We start from the raw sequence: 18,130 nt of genomic DNA on the forward strand, positions 1-18,130 counted from the left end.
TTCTAATTCAATTTCATAAAATTCCAAATATAACACAATTTCAATTCCATTACACTCTTACACATCAGGATATTTAAGTTCATGTTTTTCGTATGTTAATGCAGTATCATATTTTACACCAGATACATAATTCAATTAACTAAAGTCAAAGATGATAATTGACACAATATATTTAATAAACTGTTTTAACAACAAACTCTAATTGCCGCGTTGCCATGACTCTGACCTAATTAAATATCCCTACTTTAATATTTGTTATATAGATTTCTTATTGATTGGTCGAATAATCTAAATAAGCTTCCTTTTCTGTTTAAATATGTTATACGTAATTAATGAATGGTATCCTATGTTCTGATCATGCGGGCTACTTAAATGTGTTACGATATAAATTTTATATTGTTAAAACCTGAATGTTTTGAGTCTTCGTTTTGCAGTTACTACAATAGTTGCATAATTGCATATCATTCACTTTTGTATAATATTATTACTGTATAATTATCTTACATTAATCTTTATAAGAATTTGACAGCTAATTTGAGAAATTAGATTAAAGTCAAGCGATAAATAACAGAATAACGTGCATGGCTTGTTTTTGGCTTTTATTTTTGTCCCTATACTATTTCAACCACTAGGGCATGAAAAAAAAAAACAGAGCTGCATATATACAGAGGGAACTGAAATACTAATTTGTTAATTAAAAAATGGTTGACATTTACGATTTCAAATACTAACATAATTTTGACAATACCAAATCGGCCACACGATTTGTGATAGCAAATAATAAGAAACAATTTATTTAATCCATTAATTAATGCCATTTCCAATTTGAGGTATAAAAATGTCAAAATTCAAAGCCAAATCGGCCACACGATTTTTAATTTTATAATGATGTGATCTATCTGGTTATTCGACTCTTTTATCATATGTTCATATATGATTATTAACTTTCAAATGATATGAGATGAAATGTTAATTAGATATACTTGAATTATGCAATCTGCAGACATATTACAAAAATTGATGATGGACATTAAATATTATTTTATCATTTGGCAAATAGAAGTCAAACAATTAAAAACCAAAGAAATGACGGAATCAGTGATCTCAATGAAAATATTAGGGAAATAGTATTATACTACTTATTTATGTAAATGGAGTTAAATAATTAGCAAAACGTATCAAATTAATTGTGTTGCTAAATAGGACCAACGAATCTTTGATGATCCTTTAATAAAATGATTCATCTCCAATAAATAGTTCGGGTCAGAGCTCAACCTCCAACTTAGGACATTTAATCTTGATAAAAAAAATTTATCTTTGACACCTTTAAATGTCAATGTTAACAACTCGTCTCTCTTTTATAGATAAGTTTTACTTATTCTAAGTGGCACAGAGAAGGTTCAATTAGGATGTTCATTATATATAAGTTTGATTCTCTATCCACTTCTATAAAATATGTTAATATAACAATCATGATTTGATTGGTACATATATTTCATGTAGTAGAAACTATTAGAAATTATGTAGTGTAGCTGAGAGTAGAAAAGGAGTAAAACTTGGGTCCAAAAAAAATATACTAGTAGGAGTCCTTGCTTGTTCTGCTATACTCTCGCTTCGCTTTTTTAAATGTATTTATTCCAATGTCTCCACCACTAAGGCATGAAATAAAACGACTATATAAACAGAGGAATATACTGTTTTTAGGAATATGCTGTTTTATTAATTTTAAAATAGTTGACATTTGATGTCAAAAATAAATACTAGTTGACATGCGCAATATCAAATAGTACTAAAATAGTTTGGACAAAAGCGAATTGACTTACACGATAAATGGGGAAAAAATCAAATTAATTCCATATCCGATTTGACCAATATAAATGTAAAAACTCGAATTGATTGTGTTCCTTCCTACATACTCCCTCCGTCCTCCATTAGCAGTCACAGTTTGACCTGGCACGGATTTTAAGAAATGTAAAGAAAAGTTGGTTGAAAAAGTTAGTGGAATGTGGGGTCCACTTTTTTATATTAATTTTATAATAAAATGTGAGTGAAGTGAGTTAGTGGAATGTGAGATCTACTACCATTTATGATAAAAATGAAGTGTGACTCTTAATTTGGGACAGACCGAAATGGAAATGTGTGACTCTTAATCGGGGACGGAGGGAGTAATTCACTTAAACCTTCTTTAATCTTTCATATGGGACTTGTTGACAATATAATTAAAATATATACTGTATATCGTATTAGATATTTAGAAAACTTTGATTATTCTTACCCAAAAAAATGCCTATTTAACGTAGCATCGCATTCACGGCTAGATGAACTTCTTTAGTTTCGCATTTTGAAACATTAAAACGATTTAATTTGTAGTTTCGCATTTTGAAACATTAAAATGCCGATTTTGTTTGGTATCTATATAAGACAGACAAAAGAATTGCCATAACATAAAACAATTTAAACAATAAACTAATTACAAACCAACAGAACGAAAAATATATAGAACTAGGACTGGCAAATCGTGCGGATAACGACCCAACCCAATAAGGCCAAACCCGAACCCGACCTGTTAAGGAAACCCCAAACCCGAACACGAACCCAACCCGCCACCTTCAAACCCGAACACGACCCGGACACGACCCGAACACGATAACGACACGAACCACTTTGGGTTGACCCGACACGATAACAACACGATATCGACCTGAACACGATAACAACACGATATCGACCTGAACACGATACCGACACGAACCACTTTGGGTTGACCCAACACGATAACAGCACGACAACAACCTAAGCACGATAACAACACGATTGCAAATTGCTTCAAAAGAGTGAAAATACTAATAATTAAATTAAATTTTATTAAATCAAAATAAAATGAATATAATAATAATAAATTATATTATAAAATTATTTGTTGATAAGTTTTGCTACTACATAATACTTGAATTAACGTTTTGTCTCTATAAGTATAAACTTATTTTTCATAAATTTATTCAAATTATCCTTTTATTCTAAACACTAATTGATTTAGTACTATTTTTCATTTGGATCTCTCACGGTCATTGTATTTTATTTCATTTCTTTCGACTACTTTAACTTTTGTAATTTGAAATATAATTTGAAGCTTGTAATTTCAAATATTTTTTATATATTATAACCAGGGGCGGAGCTAGGGTGGGGCCAGGGGGGCCCCTGGGCCCCTCACCCTTTCCAACTTTACCTATATATTATATATGTACAAAACAATTAACAAAGTTTATAGTGGTGCAATTGGTAAGGATGATGCACATGTAGCTGAGTGAACTCAGGTTCAAATCCTGATCTTGCAAAATTTGTCATTTTTTTTATCACTGTCTATAAATATGATGTTAAATTTTCTCTTGAGACTTGAATATGTTTATGTTCTATTAGATATTCTAATGCTAATAGTTTTGTTTATTTTCTCTAGTAATTTATAATCTTATAGCTAGTAATCTTGTATAAATAATTTTATTTTGTAACTATTAAGAATAATTTTCATAATTTTAGAACATGTGTAAATACTATGTCATAGCATAATAATATTATTTAAAATCAATTTTAATGATATGCTATTTATTTTTAATTATATCGATGTTGACGTTGTCAATGTATCTTTATTTTTATTACCATCCTCTAGTTATCGATCTCATTATCCGTCTCTCGCATACATCTCTCTATTACTTATGTTCGAGTTAATTTCATATTGTAGATACTGAAACAACTTGACATCGAAACAAATTAATAAAATTTAACAGTAATTTGGGCCCCCCATGATTAAAATCCTGGCTCCGCCACTGATTATAACACATGGAGAAATATGCAAAGTAGGGTCATTACATGGTCATTTAATATTATTATCCAAAATTATATGAACGAAGACATAATTATATATTTTGAATATATTAACTAATACACTTGAAGTGTCACACGCCTAGGTGGACGTTGAGAGCAACAACCTTCTATCGTCGAACTAGCTCTTATGTATCATTTGATGCATTATAAAATATAGCAGATTATTAATCATAAATTAATTTTATAATATGGGTCTAAAATTTGTTGTGGTTTATCATACTATTTAAATATATCAATTTACATAGCAGTCATATAATTAAAGGATATGTTATAACTTACATGTTGGGTTCCACATGTTGTTATCATCATAGCATCTCTATTATGATATTATTACACACTATGAAAATAATTCTAAAAATAATATTAAAATAATACAGTAAATGAAATATTGAAAATATTGTGATTTATCATTACTAATAATTTTTCATGATCTTATCAATTTATGTAGCAAGTGCTATACATTTGAATGTTGTATTATTATTATTATTATTATTATTATTATTATTATTATTATTATTATTATTATTATTATTATTATTATTATTATTATTATTATTATTATTATTATTATTATTATATGTGTTGAGTCCAACAATGTCTCATCATTGAATGACCCATATTATATTGTTAATAATTTTAGATAGAATAATCAACCAATATGTATAATATTATTTTCAAAATTAGAAGTTAGAAATTAATGATAAAATATCAATGGTTTCAAAAATAATATGAGAGAATTTCCAAACAAAAGAGTGTTTTCCTAATTTATACTTTGTAAAAAAAGGCAATTTATTTATCTTTATATCATTGTGATAGTTTAAATAAAATGACTAAAAAATTATTCCATCATTATTCAATTACAACTATGGAATATGGATGGTTATTCTCTCTAAAATTTTTCTTTTAATAAGGGTCTGGTACATATCCGTACAACAATACAAATGAAAAATGAAAAATTATAAATAAGGTTAAATTAGTCAAAAAATATGTAATTAATGATGCTATCTAATCAAAATAAATTAATATTATCCTTTTTAAAATTTGAACGGCATTTTGTGTATACAATTTTTGTAAATTTATCTTTACTTAAAATAAAAATAATAATATTAATTTTTAACGGGTTACCCAACCCGACCCTCATCCAACCCGCATCCGACCCAATTTTTTCGTGTTCTTAGTGGGTCGACCCAATAATGACCCGCATCCAATAAGACTTGATCCAAACCCAATAATTTCGTGCGGATTCGTGTCGGATTATCGTGTCGTGTCAAAAATTGCCAGCCCTATATAGAACTCGGTGCTTGAAGGATAAAAAGAGTAATATTTCATATCAATCTAGATTATTATACATAATTATTCGACGTTTTGCCACTTTTAACATTCTAATAGTAGTATGAAATATCGACATATATGATCATGAAATTTTAATCTAAATTCTCGTTCGTGAAATTATACCCCATAATTTAAGAAATATCTTAATATTAGAAAATATTATGTTTACATAAAATACTCGCGTACTATTCTATAAGGTTAAACAATAATTTAATTTCCACATTGAAAATAAAATGTACTCCTCATTTGGTAAAATGTTATATCTCTTCAACTAGTAGGTCAAAAGTTCGAGTTATCTTTCTGTGTGGATATAATTATACGTGAGTTGTACTTGGAGATTAATTGGTATGTATGGTGAGTATATCGTACCGAAACATAGTACTGAATAGGGTATCAAAATTTTCTGCATGAAAAAATTAAATATTGTACGGAACTTTTCAACATACTATGGATAGGTATACAAAAAATTTGAAATACTTAATATTTATACATTTGGTTGTTGTTCTATTTTTTTTGGTATACAAAACTTTCATTCTATACCAAAATTTCTGTTATTATAAGGGCTCGTTTGATAGACTATCCATATTACTGCTAGTTAAGCTAATGATTATGGTATATGTCATGATTTGTGCTAGTTATATTTCTAATTAGTGTTTTTAATAGTTTAACAAATTTTGAGCTATATTTAATTTATGTTTGGTGCAAGATAGAATACCATGTTAAATTTTGTGAAGACTAGAATAACCTCAATAATATTTATGCACAAATTGAGAGTGAGAAAGTGAATGACAACCTAGTAATTTATTATAATATCTTTAATTAAGACATGCTTCTCTGGACCATAAAAATAACTCGGTCACTAACGCAAACATAAGCACCAAATGCGATCCAAGCTAGATAAGAGCTTGTAACTTGCTCTATAGCTATCAAATTACGAAATTACTGAAATTACGAGAATTATACCAAATTAATTATTTTATTGGGCTATTCAAATGCTGGAGTACGTATAGTGAAAAGCCCAGCCCACGTTTCTTTCCTTTATTTATGGGCTTTACACTTATTTAGTTGCACACATGTACTTTGACTATTAAATTAGATTTGTATATAGTTTATAATTCTACAAATATTCACATATATTGAATATTAATCATTTTATACACAAAATTTTGTTTGTAACTTTTTGAAAAAAGTAGTGAGAAAGTTTTCGTATATAGAAATGTGATTAATTTTTAAAAAATGAAAAATGAAAGAGAGACTATTTTCAGATACGTAAAAAGTATTACTACTATTTTCGTCTCATGCCACTCACACTTTTCTGTTTCACATCGTCCAAACTACTTACACTATTTCTATTTAAAGCAAAAATAAAAGAATTTTATCAAAACATTAGAGTTAATTAAGTGATCATGTGTTTTCTTGTTACATTTAAAATACTAATTTAACTACACTAATCAGTAATCACTCGATCCTTAATTTACGATCCAAAAAGAAAATTGAAAGTAACATGGAATTGTATAATAAAGAGAAAATTGTCAATATAACCATGAAATTTGGTCAAACTATAACTTTATTAGCCTACCATTTGAGTGGGCTTGAACCAGAACCTGATGAAATATAACTTGACCTAGTTAATCTTTCCGCACTTAATTAATTATTTAACAGCAAAATGCTCACATGTTTTAATACATGCTAATATGAGTGAACCAAAAATATGTGATCAAGTATAATCATTCCCCAAATTGTACTAGTAATACTATACACAACAAGCTTATATAACGATGAAAATAAAGTTATTGAACTAAAAATTAATCTTGTTTGTTTTCTTTGGAGGCATCCATTAATCTTCTTTGTTGCTCAAACCTTTTCAAGACTCCATCCATGGCAATGTCGAAAGCATCTTCAATTCCACCTAGATTGGCATTGGACTTGGAATACAACAATTTTGGCAAAAATTCAATGATAGTTTCTCTCATCCTCTTCACCTCCTCCTTGCTATATTTCTCTAAGGTTCGTTTAATAATGGACGTATCATTTCTCACAATATCATTATCGATGAATATTGAGTATTCAGAGGCATTTTTAGGCAAATGCCACTCATATTGATACTCAAAGCTCCCCCTCCAAAAATAAACCGGGATCGAACCGGCCAACATGCAATCGAAGGCGGATCTCCGGGTCAACCCGTCTCCTTTTGGTTGTAAGCAAAAATCCGACCCGAGAAACGCCTCGAGTATAGCCGGAGCTCCATCAGAGCAAGGCGTCTTCCAGCAATCCACGACGCGACACGACGTCGTTTCTTTCTTAGTACAATACTCCATGAGGACGCTCCGGAAGTCGTTCCGGATCTTTTCCCGGGTCGCCCCGACAAATGTAAAGAGAGTGGGCCTTTTCCTGGCCCGGATCCAGGCCTGCCACTGGCGGATATCGGATTCGGATCTCGGGTGGAATGCGGTCGGGTAGGGCACGCTGAACTCGAGCTCGTCCCACCGGAATCTCTCGACGGTGAGGCGGAGGACGTTCTTCATCAGCGGCATGTAGAGGAGGCTCGAGCCCCACTCGGTGTCGTCGTCGGTGAGGCGGCGGAAAGCCCACGTGAGGCGCCCGAGCATGAGGAAATGATCCGACCCGTTTGAGTTGCGCCAAGCGGGTTGGTTTTTGACCCAATTGAGCATGGCGGCGGCGTGGTGGTCGCGGTCCTTGGCGGTGGAGTTGGAGAAGAGGTAGTTCCGGACGGCGAGGCCGGCGTAGAAGGGGATGTAGAAGGCGGCGGCTTGGGCGGGGTCGGAGGTGGTGCAGCGGTAGTTGTTGATGCGGTCGTGGTAGATGACTTCGGCGGCGTACATGTCGGTCCAGTGCCAGGCGGCGGCGAGGTTGAGAGGGACGGCTGCGTCGAGGCCGGCGGCGGGGGGGCCGAGGCCGGCGTGGTAGTTGTGGAGGAGGTCTTTGTTGAGGATTGGGGGGAGGTCGTAGACGTAAATCCGGCCGAGTTTGCAGGCGGCGGCGGTGGATTCCGAGTGGAGAAAGAGGGAATGCAAGGAGCCGTTGAGGAAGAGGGTGATGAGAAGCTGAAGGAGGATCATGAGGGTGAGCCATGCACAGTGGTGGAGGGAGATGTTGGATATTTTCAACATGGAGGCTGGCGGCGGCGGCGGTGGTTTAGGATATTGGACTAATTTATTATATATTTCATCTATTTGATTTTTAATTTGTTTTGGAAATGATGGAGTATTTACATGTAAAGATGCGGAGCCATTTAAACACAGATTCATTACTTGGTTAAAAATATTGAGTTCAGATATTAATACAGATATGACATATATTAAATCATGCAATTTATGATAAATTGATAACCTAACCAAGTCCTAAAAACTAAAAAGATAGTATTCAGAATTTGTGCATACTTTAATTTATAAACAGTAAGGCTGAAAGTTTTAATCACCAAATTAAAAAAAAGTAAAATAAAACTCTCAAATTGATGAGTGCCCAAGACTGCCCTTCGCGCGTGTGTTGAATTTTGTCAACACTTTAATTTGTAGAAGCTACACGAAAAATATGTGAAGTATCGTTTTTTGTAAATAGAGTATTTGAGATGTTAAAATATGAAGTAGATTGTGTGGCAAAATGTACGTATTTATTTTTGTAGCTAGGACACTAAATATAAAATTAGTGGAGTACTATTATAGTCTCGAAGTATCAAAGGTGCTCTTTCCGACAAATAAGATACCTTCTGATATGGATCGTACCATTAACATGTTTAAGTGTAATTAGTATACATAAAGCTTGATTTTACCACAGATGACAAAGCCCTGATTTTGACCTTGATTGTAATTGTGTTTAATTTTTAGTTGATTTTGATACCTTAACAATATTTGCAATAATCATGCTTATCTTCGCCTTAATTAAGTTTTCATATCTGGAGTTTTCCTAATTATTTTGGTATTTTGGCACCATTTGGTATTTTTTTTTCTCCCTAATCTATCTATACATTACATATATAAAAGGCAACTTTTGGGAGTAATAATGCAAATGCCGACCTTTTGGAGGCATAATCAAGTCGCCTAATTAGATCTTAAGGAGTTGACGGTGCACGATTTTCGTTCTAAGTAGATGTGGAGCTTTGCATGGATCTCTTGACTCGTGTGGATTGTGATATGAGATGAAGGGATGTTCTTAAACTGTTTTTAATTTAAACATATGGGTGCTTAATTGGTATTAAGCGATAGAAATCTATTGGTTCCATTCTAAAATTAATTGATGATAGAAGGAGGGGTCCATGAGATTTATATAATTCCTTTGTCCCATAAAAGATGTCACACTTGTGGGACGACATAGAATTTTATGAGGTTTTATTTTGTGTGTTAAATAGAAAAAGAAAATATTATTTTTATATTCATGTGAGAGAGAGCTTTTTCCAAAAATAGAAATGTGACATCTTTTGTGGGACAAACTAAAAAGAAAAGTGTGACATCTTTTGTGAGACGGAGGGAGTACTAGTTTTAGTTTTCTCTTGATATCGTACCTTGGAGGGGTTGGACTTTTTTCCTGATTGTTTGGACGAATGACCCAATTTTTTTCTGACCATTGGCCCAGATTTTAAGCCCAGATATACTGCTGGGTCAGTCATTTTTTTCGGTTTCAGCCCAGATATTCTGCTGGGTCAGTCATTTTTTTCGGTTTCAGCCCAGTTATTCTGCTGGATCAGTTAATTTTAGCCCACAATCGGTGACCCGCTCTGATACCATGATAGAAATCCATGGGTTCCATCCTAAAACCAATTGGTGATAGAAGAGGGGCCCATGAAACTTATATACTAGTTTCAGTTTTCTCTTAACACCGATGTGAGACAGTTATATTTTACTTTTTTAGTTTCAATTGCCAACATTAAACATTAAGTGCAATAACACTTTGAGTTTGAGTATTTGATGTAAATTATAATTTCTAAAATTTTATGTTATACAAATTAATTCCTTTGTATAATCATGATTTTATCCGTATTATTTGATGCGCAGTAATTGTTTGTTATCTAATGTCTCTTCAACTCAGGTTTAAGAGCAATGCGTATATTAGAAACTATTGGTTTATGGGATATATTTTTAAGCGTGGATCAATACTGTTTATCTATTTCTAGATGTCTACTACACATCGGCGGCGACAAGAGGTTAATGAGTATATGCTCCGAGACCAATGGCGGATCCAGAAACTGATAATCGTAGGGTCGAAATAAATGAGATAACTCTGTTCTGTTGTAATAGAGTCATATTCTTTCGACGCAAATATTAAGAAAAAATGACTTTATTATAGTAGAACATTCTAAAACGAAAAATATCTCAACTATTTGGAACTTAGAAAATACGGAGTATATATTTACATAATTATTTTAAATAAAAAATTATTAAAATTTAAATAACACTATGTTATGCTGTGTACATGATAATTGGGTTCAATGAGTATTCAAAATCTGAAAACAACTAAATACTCCCTCCGTCCCACTTAAAATAAAATATTTGGGAATCGGCACGGGATTTTATGTAGTGTTATTTTGTGAGTTAATGAAGAGAGAGTAAAGTAAGAGAGATGAAAAAGTAGAGATAGAGTTATTTCTATTTTAGGTAACGTTTCATTTTTAATGGGACAATCAAAAAAAGAAAACGTTTAATTTTTAATGGGACAGAAGGAGTATAATTTTATTATTAAATTTATCATATGATAGTTTGGATATATTTAATAAAATTATCAAAACTCAAAATATATTCAACTAAGAATCCTTATGATATACTATAGCACTTTAATATAGTCTCATTGAGATAAGCAAACCAATGAAATCAATAAGCAGTATATTAATTATTATGTTTATTTAAAATATGATAAAAATGAATTTACGGATTTGAGAAAAGAATATACTTATTGATTAGTAGAAAAAAGAAAATGATAAAAATTCCTTATAGAAAAGGTAAAAATATCATATTAATGTTGAAACTTATGCTAAAGTTTTCGTATTCAATATTATGAAGAATTAATTTAATATTGAAACTTATATTAAAATACAAGGTAAAAATGAGTTGGGCTTTAACTAATTTGTAACGAAGAAGACCCAACCAATATAAAACTAATATAGGTAACATAACCCTTCTTCTCTGTGCCGCCAGAACTGATGTTGACGACGGAGCGGAGTGTTAGAGTTTGTATACTAGAAATCACATTTTGAGTGATTTGATACTGCAAAACTCTATAGTTTATTTTTCAATTATTGCAACAGATTATTTTTGTCGTATTGTTGTTATGTTTTATATTTAATGGATGTTTATTGCATATTTAAATGTATAATCAACGTAACAAAGTCTAAGTCTTTGTTTTAATAGACCGGTTGTAGGCGTCGTCCACTGTAAGATAACACGGTCAGTTCTGAACAAAGAAAATAAGAATTTCACAACCTAGATGAGCCTAGACTACCTGTCGTGAAAGGTTGCAATGTCAGTCCGATTATTTCTAAGCCTTAACGAAATAAGATGATGTTGGTGTGGTATAGCATTGAATTGGATCTAACAGCAAGACGAGTCTTTATGCTATCTACTGAAAGACGAGGTCTTGATAATTTGTTTCTTAATCAATGTACGTTAGCATTGAACATACGGTATTGATTGAGCACTACTTTTTTTTTTCTTAAAAAAAATAAAAAATTTAACTCATATATGAAGGAGGATATTATATATAAACTCCTAAGAAAGGAGGAAATTACAACTGATGTTAAGAGGGCTCGAACTCGGCACCTCATACATTGATGTCTAAGCTCCTTGCCGCTAGGACAAAGGCTCTGGACAGATTGAGCACTACTTTGACTTGCCAATATGTGCGGGTTTTTCATAACCCAAGAATCCTGGCATATTGGGTAGTGTAGATTAATATCTAGAGGTGCTAGGATTGCTATTATGTTGAATCGTGCGCGAGCTGAGTCTCGTTTGATAACGTTCACAAGAGGAGCTCGAACGAGGACTTTATTATTCGGAACCTAGCTAGTTGGAGTTTGATTACTCCATGAATAATAAATAAGTGTTTCTTGCTGAGTCCACTCTTGGAGTAAATATGTTAATTAATTAAGTTCATAGCAAACACTAATTAATTAAACGTTTCTATCTTAAGCGCGAGAAATAAATAATAATAAATATTGGAAACCCGAATTACTTGTAATCTCGGATTTGGATGGGGAGTGCAATATTACTTCTATAGTGGTTGTTCGTAATATTCCAATATAAGCTTGTATTAAATTGTGGGTTCAATTTAATTAGAGAAAAGCTAATTGGGAGAACCCATATCCAAAGTCTTCCATAGATCCCTAACTGGGCCCAATATGTGACTTAATATAAATAGGAGAATAAAGGAGATAGAATACACATAATTTTAGTGACTAAAAATTCTTCCCCCTCTAGCAGTAGAAGAGGACGAAATTTTCGTCCTTCAACTGCTTCCATGAGCAGTTTTTTTGTCCTCCATTATTTGAGTCCTTGTACTTTGGTGAGATCAGCCCACACTGATATCAACGTACTGTCCGGGAACCAGTCAGAAGATCCGTGGTTAGTAATCAAGATCTTCACGTAGAGAAGGCGCGAGCCATCTTCGATTCTTTGGAGAATCAGAAAGGTAAATTGGCTAACTCCGTAGGAACATGTTTTAGGATTTCAATTATGCTAAAACATGTATGAATTCAAGTTGTGAGCATGATACATGTGATAATTGCGCGAATAGAATTTATCTAAATAATCTGCTAAATAGATCAGGATTATTATGTAATCGATTTATGTATGCTTCCGCTGCCAACCCCTTCATGGAGATGTAGGGACTGTGGGGTCGGCGGCTGATTGAAGGCGTTTTCAGGCAATTCATTGGAGCTGGCGGTGGAGTCGGCCGACCCCACTCGACCCCAACTAGATCCGTCACTGGCAGTGGCGGATCCAGGATTAAAAACGGAGGAGGCGGAATAAAATAATAAATAATAAAATATTAAATATAATACTTCAATATGTTTTTTAGCAAAATGAAAGTCTATTACAATTCAAGTAGTGCTAGCATCTGTTAATCGAGACAACTGATTTCTTCGGGTATCCATATCTTGAAAACATTTCAAGATTCTTTCATTAGAAACACTAGCAAAGATGGATCTTTCATTGTATATTACCAAACTGTCATTCAACCACTCATCTCCCATCCTATTCCGCAAGTCAGTCTTGGCAAATTTCATTGATGAAAAATACTCTTTCAACAGATGTAGTCGCTACAAGTAAGATCAATACCAACTCAATCAGACGATAAACCAACGGAAAAACTTTATCTTTCTTGGTTTCAACAATCTTCTGAGATAGGCTAGCCAAATCTTTAATACCATTCAAACGTGCATCTCTTCTCACAACATCAACAATAGTTTCAAGTTGTCGTAACAATTCAGTATGTTGAGTCGATGAGAAGTCCTTTGGATAAAGAGTAGCAAGATGAACAAGCTTATCAACATTAAAAGCAGCGGAATCATTTTTTGGATCGAGGCATGCCATACAACTTAGCAAGTCTGTGGATGCCTCAGAGAAACGATTTTCCATCTCTTGTGTAAGTAAGTCGACGACCTAATTGACGCACAGAAAAGATTAAATATCAGGATGATTCTAATTTAGTAAATGAATAAGATATTAAAACTTCAAATTACCTGACAAAATATTTCAACGCGATAATGATGGTAGTTCTTGATGTTTGAACCATTCCTCATTCTAATCCGCTTTGGAGCATCATCATCCATGTTTGTTATTGAAATGTCATTTGCCCCACAAAAATCATTCACTTCTTGCAAGAAAGTATCCCATCCAAATTCTCGAAATGATCTCAAGCTTTCTTTCACATTCTCTATCATGAAAACCGCATTTAAAATATCTTGATCTCTTTGTTGCAAGGCACAAGACAATGGTTGAATCAACCCCAACAAATGTTTCATCAACATAAGGATGAATACAAATTCAAAAGTCTCTATTTTCTGTAGGAGACCTACAGCTCTGCCCCTTGTTTCATATTCTTCTCCATCAACAAGTACGTTTTCAAGTACTTCGGATACAGACTGCCACATATTTACAAGACGAATTACAGTGACATAATGAGATCCCCATCGAGTATCACCTGGTCTCTTAAAAGAAGTTTCTTTATTTTGGCCTCTACCAGTACCGATTTCCCCATTCTCTATCATTTCAACTAGTCTATTGTGCTCAATTTGTCGAATCATATCAGTCCTTTTGCAAGAAGATCCACATATTGTTACAATCGAGCTAAGATAAGTGAATAAATCACAAACATATTGATTTGTCTTGCACACGGCCACACATACCAATTGAAGCTGGTGGGCAAAACAATGGACATACCAAGCTGATGGATTTTCCTTCAAAATTAGTGCTTTCAATCCATTGCATTCATCTCTCATGTTTGATGCTCCATCGTATCCTTGGCCTCTCAATCTTGACAAAGATAACTTAAACTTAGCATATACGGAGTTAATTGCCTCTTTCAAACAAACTGATGTAGTTCTTTTGACATGAACCAAAGCTAAAAACCTTTCAATTATCCGGCCATCCTTGTTCACAAATCTTATGACAATTGCCATTTGCTCCTTTGTTGAGCAATCACGTGAATCATCAACTAGGATTGAAAAGTGTCTATCTCCAATTTCTCCCAATATATCAAGCGTGGTTTCCACCGCATAAGTATTAACCATATCTTTTTGGATTAATGGAGTAGTCATTTGGTTATTTCCAGGGGCATTTTTCAAAATCACTATACCAATTTTATCATTCCTCGAACCATACCATTCTAACAACTCAAGAAAATTAACTTTGTTCAAATACGTAGATGACTCGTCATGTCCCCTAAAAGGCAAACCTTGAATCAAAAGAAAACGAACTACACCAAGAGTTGCAGTCAATCGAATTCGATATTCCTTTTCTTTTGTTGTCATACTTCTACTTACAACATAAGTCACACTATGCCTTTGATTGACAAAATTTTCATATTCTATCTTTGCTTTGTTGTGTGCAGTACTTTTATCCCCAACATGCCCCTTAATTTTTTCTAGTGCCTTTTTCCAATTAGAAAAACCACAACTAGTGAAGGCTTCATCTCCCGGTGCCACATAACCACGCTTGAAGAGAAAACAGTAAAAGCATTATGCAGCATGTTTCGCTTCACTATATTCTAGCCAATCATAATCTTTGTACAAATCATCTCTAAAACTCCTATTATCTTTTCCTTGACGCGTTTTTTGAAAAATATTACCCTTTGGTTGACAATGGCCTTTCGCTATATATTCTCTACGAATACAATCGAATATTTTCACACCATATTTTGCAATTGGTTTTCGCAAACCAAGATCAGCCTTTATTTCACTTTCATCTATATCCTCATTTGCTATCAAATTTTTCCAGCATTTTGTGCTTCTGGTTCTGGACCAGAATCCAAAATTCTTGGTCTTTTTTCAAGATATTTCTCCATACCTAATGAAAAAAAAGGAATACAATAATTATAAAATGTTATAACAAAGTAACTATCATTTACTCACTTTATACTGTCCACGAAACTACACTTGTCATTAGCATTTAGCACATGGAACCCACCCAATGTTTTATATATACATCACTTCAGCACTTCTCATTTATTGCCATTCCAATCTATTTAAAATTCAAATGTAGCTACTATATTTTTTTTCCTATTCCAAGTTTCAACTATGAGCTGCATCTTTAATCTTCTACGCTACTTTTTTTTCCTATTCCAAAAGGAATATCTTTAATCTCTCCTGAATGGCTAAATGCCTAAATCTACAAATTCTAAGACATGAATTTGAATTTTAAAACACACCTTCAAATTTATGAAATTATGCTTCTGGAATTTGAGAATGGTTGGGCTTCTTCTTGAGATGGAGATTGGAGAGGCAGCAGGGGCGGACTTGTGGATTTGTGGTTGTGGAGTCCGGAGGGTGGACGGCGGGCCGTGGAGGAAATCGGAGTTTGAGAGCTGGGAGCAGACTCGTCACTCTCTTCGCCAGAGAAGACACAGGTCACAGGCGTATGGAATTTGAGGATTCTCTTTAGGGCTCAAGTTTATTAATTATTTCTTTATTAGAGTTTAATTTTATTTAAAAGGTAGATTCCAGATTGGACTTTTAATTCTTTTTCAATTAGCTTGAGATTTTATATTTTATTTCAATTGAGCTTGAAGCGATAATGGTTATTTTTTCGGTTAACGAGGCAACGTCGGAGGCAACGGAGGGGACGGATATGAATAATATACGTCCGGGATAAGGGAAAATTAGTTGCATGGAGGGGGCGACAGCCCCCTCCTGCCCCCTGGATCCGCAATGGTTTGTCGAATCATATCAGCACTTTTGCAAGAAGATCCACGTATTGTTACAATCGAGCTAAGATAAGTGAATAAATCACAAACATATTGATTTGTCTTGCACACAGCCACACAATTGAAGTTGGTGGGCAAAACAATGGACATACCAAGCTGATGGATTTTTCTTTAAAATTAGTGCTTTCAATCCATTGCATTCATCTCTCATGTTTGATGCTCCATTGTATCCTTGGCCTCTCAATCTTGATAAAGATAACTTAAGCTTAGCATATACGGAGTCAAATGCCTCTTTCAAACAAACTGATGTAGTTCTTTTGACATGAACCAAAGCTAAAAACCTTTCAATTATCCGGCCATCCTTGTTCACAAATCTTATGACAATTGCCATTTGCTCCTTTGTTGCATCAACTAGGATTGAAAAGTGTCTATCTCCAATTTCTTCCAATATATCAAGCGTGGCTTCCACCGCATAAGTATTAACCATATCTTTTTGGATTAATGGAGTAGTCATTTGGTTATTTCCAGGGGCATTTTTCAAAATCACTTTACCAATTTTATCATTCCTCGAACCATACCATTCTAACAACTCAGGAAAATTAACTTTGTTCAAATACGTAGATGACTCGTCATGTCCCCTAAAAAGCAAAACTTGAATCAAAAGAAAACGAACTACACCAAGAGTTGCAGTCAATCGAATTCGATATTCCTTTTCTTTTGTTGTTATACCTCTACTTACAACATAAGTTACACTTTTCCTTTGATTGACAAAATTTTCATATTCTATCCTTGCTTTGTTGTGTGCACTACTTTTATCCCCAACATGCCCCTTAAATTTTTCAAGTGCCTTTTTCCAATTAGAAAAACCACAACTAGTGAAGGCTTCATCTCCCAGTGCCACATAACCACGCTTGAAAAGAAAACAATAAAAGAAATATGCGGCATGTTTCGCTTCACTATATTCTAGCCAATCATAATCTTTGTACCAAGCATCTCTAAAACTCCTATTATCTTTTTCTTGACGCGTATTTTGAAAAATATTACCCTTTGGTTGACAATGGACTTTCGCTATATATTCTCTACGAATATGATCCCGGATATTCATACCATATTTTGCAATTGATTTTCGCAAACCAGGAGCAGCCTTTATTTCACTTTCATCTATATCATCATTTGCCATCAAATTTTCTTCAGCACTCTGTGCTTCTGGTTCTGGACCAGAATCCAAAATTCTTGGTCTTTTTAAAAGATATTTCTCCATATCTAATGAAACACAAAAGAAATACAATAATTATAAAATGTTATCACAAAGTAACTACTCCCTCCGTCCCTCTTTAGGAGTCCCGGTTGATCAATCTTGGATGTCCCGCTTTAAGAGTCCCGGTTGGGATAAACTAGAGTAAAAAATGCTTACAAAGTAAGTAAAAAAGTATTAGAAGTGAGTCTCAACATCCACTACAACATTTATTTATTACACACTCAATTAAAAGTGGGTCCCAACATCCACTATAATATTTATTTATTAAACACTCAAACACTTTCTTAAAAC

At 33.4% G+C, this 18,130-nt stretch overlaps 2 protein-coding genes and 2 pseudogenes across 2 annotated transcripts; all 4 read right to left on the reverse strand.

The window, feature by feature from the left end:
* Nucleotides 1-6,925: 6,925 nt before the first annotated feature.
* LOC125194793 (xyloglucan galactosyltransferase XLT2 pseudogene) lies at nt 6,926-8,383 on the reverse strand (annotated as a pseudogene).
* A 5,041-nt stretch (nt 8,384-13,424) lies between these two features.
* LOC148927417 (uncharacterized) lies at nt 13,425-14,839 on the reverse strand. Its single transcript, XM_089056582.1, has 2 exons — nt 13,901-14,839; nt 13,425-13,820 (listed from the first exon to the last, which is right to left on the reverse strand). The coding sequence occupies exons 1-2, from the start codon at nt 14,837-14,839 to the stop codon at nt 13,425-13,427; spliced, it is 1,335 nt and encodes a 444-aa protein (XP_088912708.1).
* Nucleotides 14,840-14,874: 35 nt separating this feature from the next.
* On the reverse strand, nt 14,875-15,723 carry LOC148927418 (uncharacterized; annotated as a pseudogene).
* Nucleotides 15,724-16,536: 813 nt separating this feature from the next.
* Nucleotides 16,537-17,842, reverse strand: LOC148927419 (uncharacterized). The gene is made up of 2 exons (XM_089056583.1): nt 16,734-17,842; nt 16,537-16,645 (listed from the first exon to the last, which is right to left on the reverse strand). Exons 1-2 carry the CDS (start codon nt 17,840-17,842, stop codon nt 16,537-16,539), a joined length of 1,218 nt encoding a protein of 405 aa, XP_088912709.1.
* Nucleotides 17,843-18,130: the final 288 nt, after the last annotated feature.

Source organism: Salvia hispanica, chromosome 4 (genome assembly GCF_029641045.1).
Source record: "Salvia hispanica isolate PSC_SH4W2 chromosome 4, Shi_PSC_v1, whole genome shotgun sequence".
Classification (NCBI taxonomy): domain Eukaryota; kingdom Viridiplantae; phylum Streptophyta; class Magnoliopsida; order Lamiales; family Lamiaceae; genus Salvia; species Salvia hispanica.

Bases quoted from the DNA above. Each gene is read 5' to 3' on its own strand.
- LOC148927417 (XM_089056582.1), bottom strand. From the start codon at position 14,839: ATGGCAATTGTCATAAGATTTGTGAACAAGGATGGCCGGATAATTGAA. The intron at 13,821-13,900 runs GTAATTTGAAGT...TGCGTCAATTAG, and splicing joins GCGTTGAAATATTTTGTCAG to GTCGTCGACTTACTTACACA.
- LOC148927419 (XM_089056583.1), bottom strand. From the start codon at position 17,842: ATGGAGAAATATCTTTTAAAAAGACCAAGAATTTTGGATTCTGGTCCA. The intron at 16,646-16,733 runs GTATGTCCATTG...CACTTATCTTAG, and splicing joins AAGAAAAATCCATCAGCTTG to CTCGATTGTAACAATACGTG.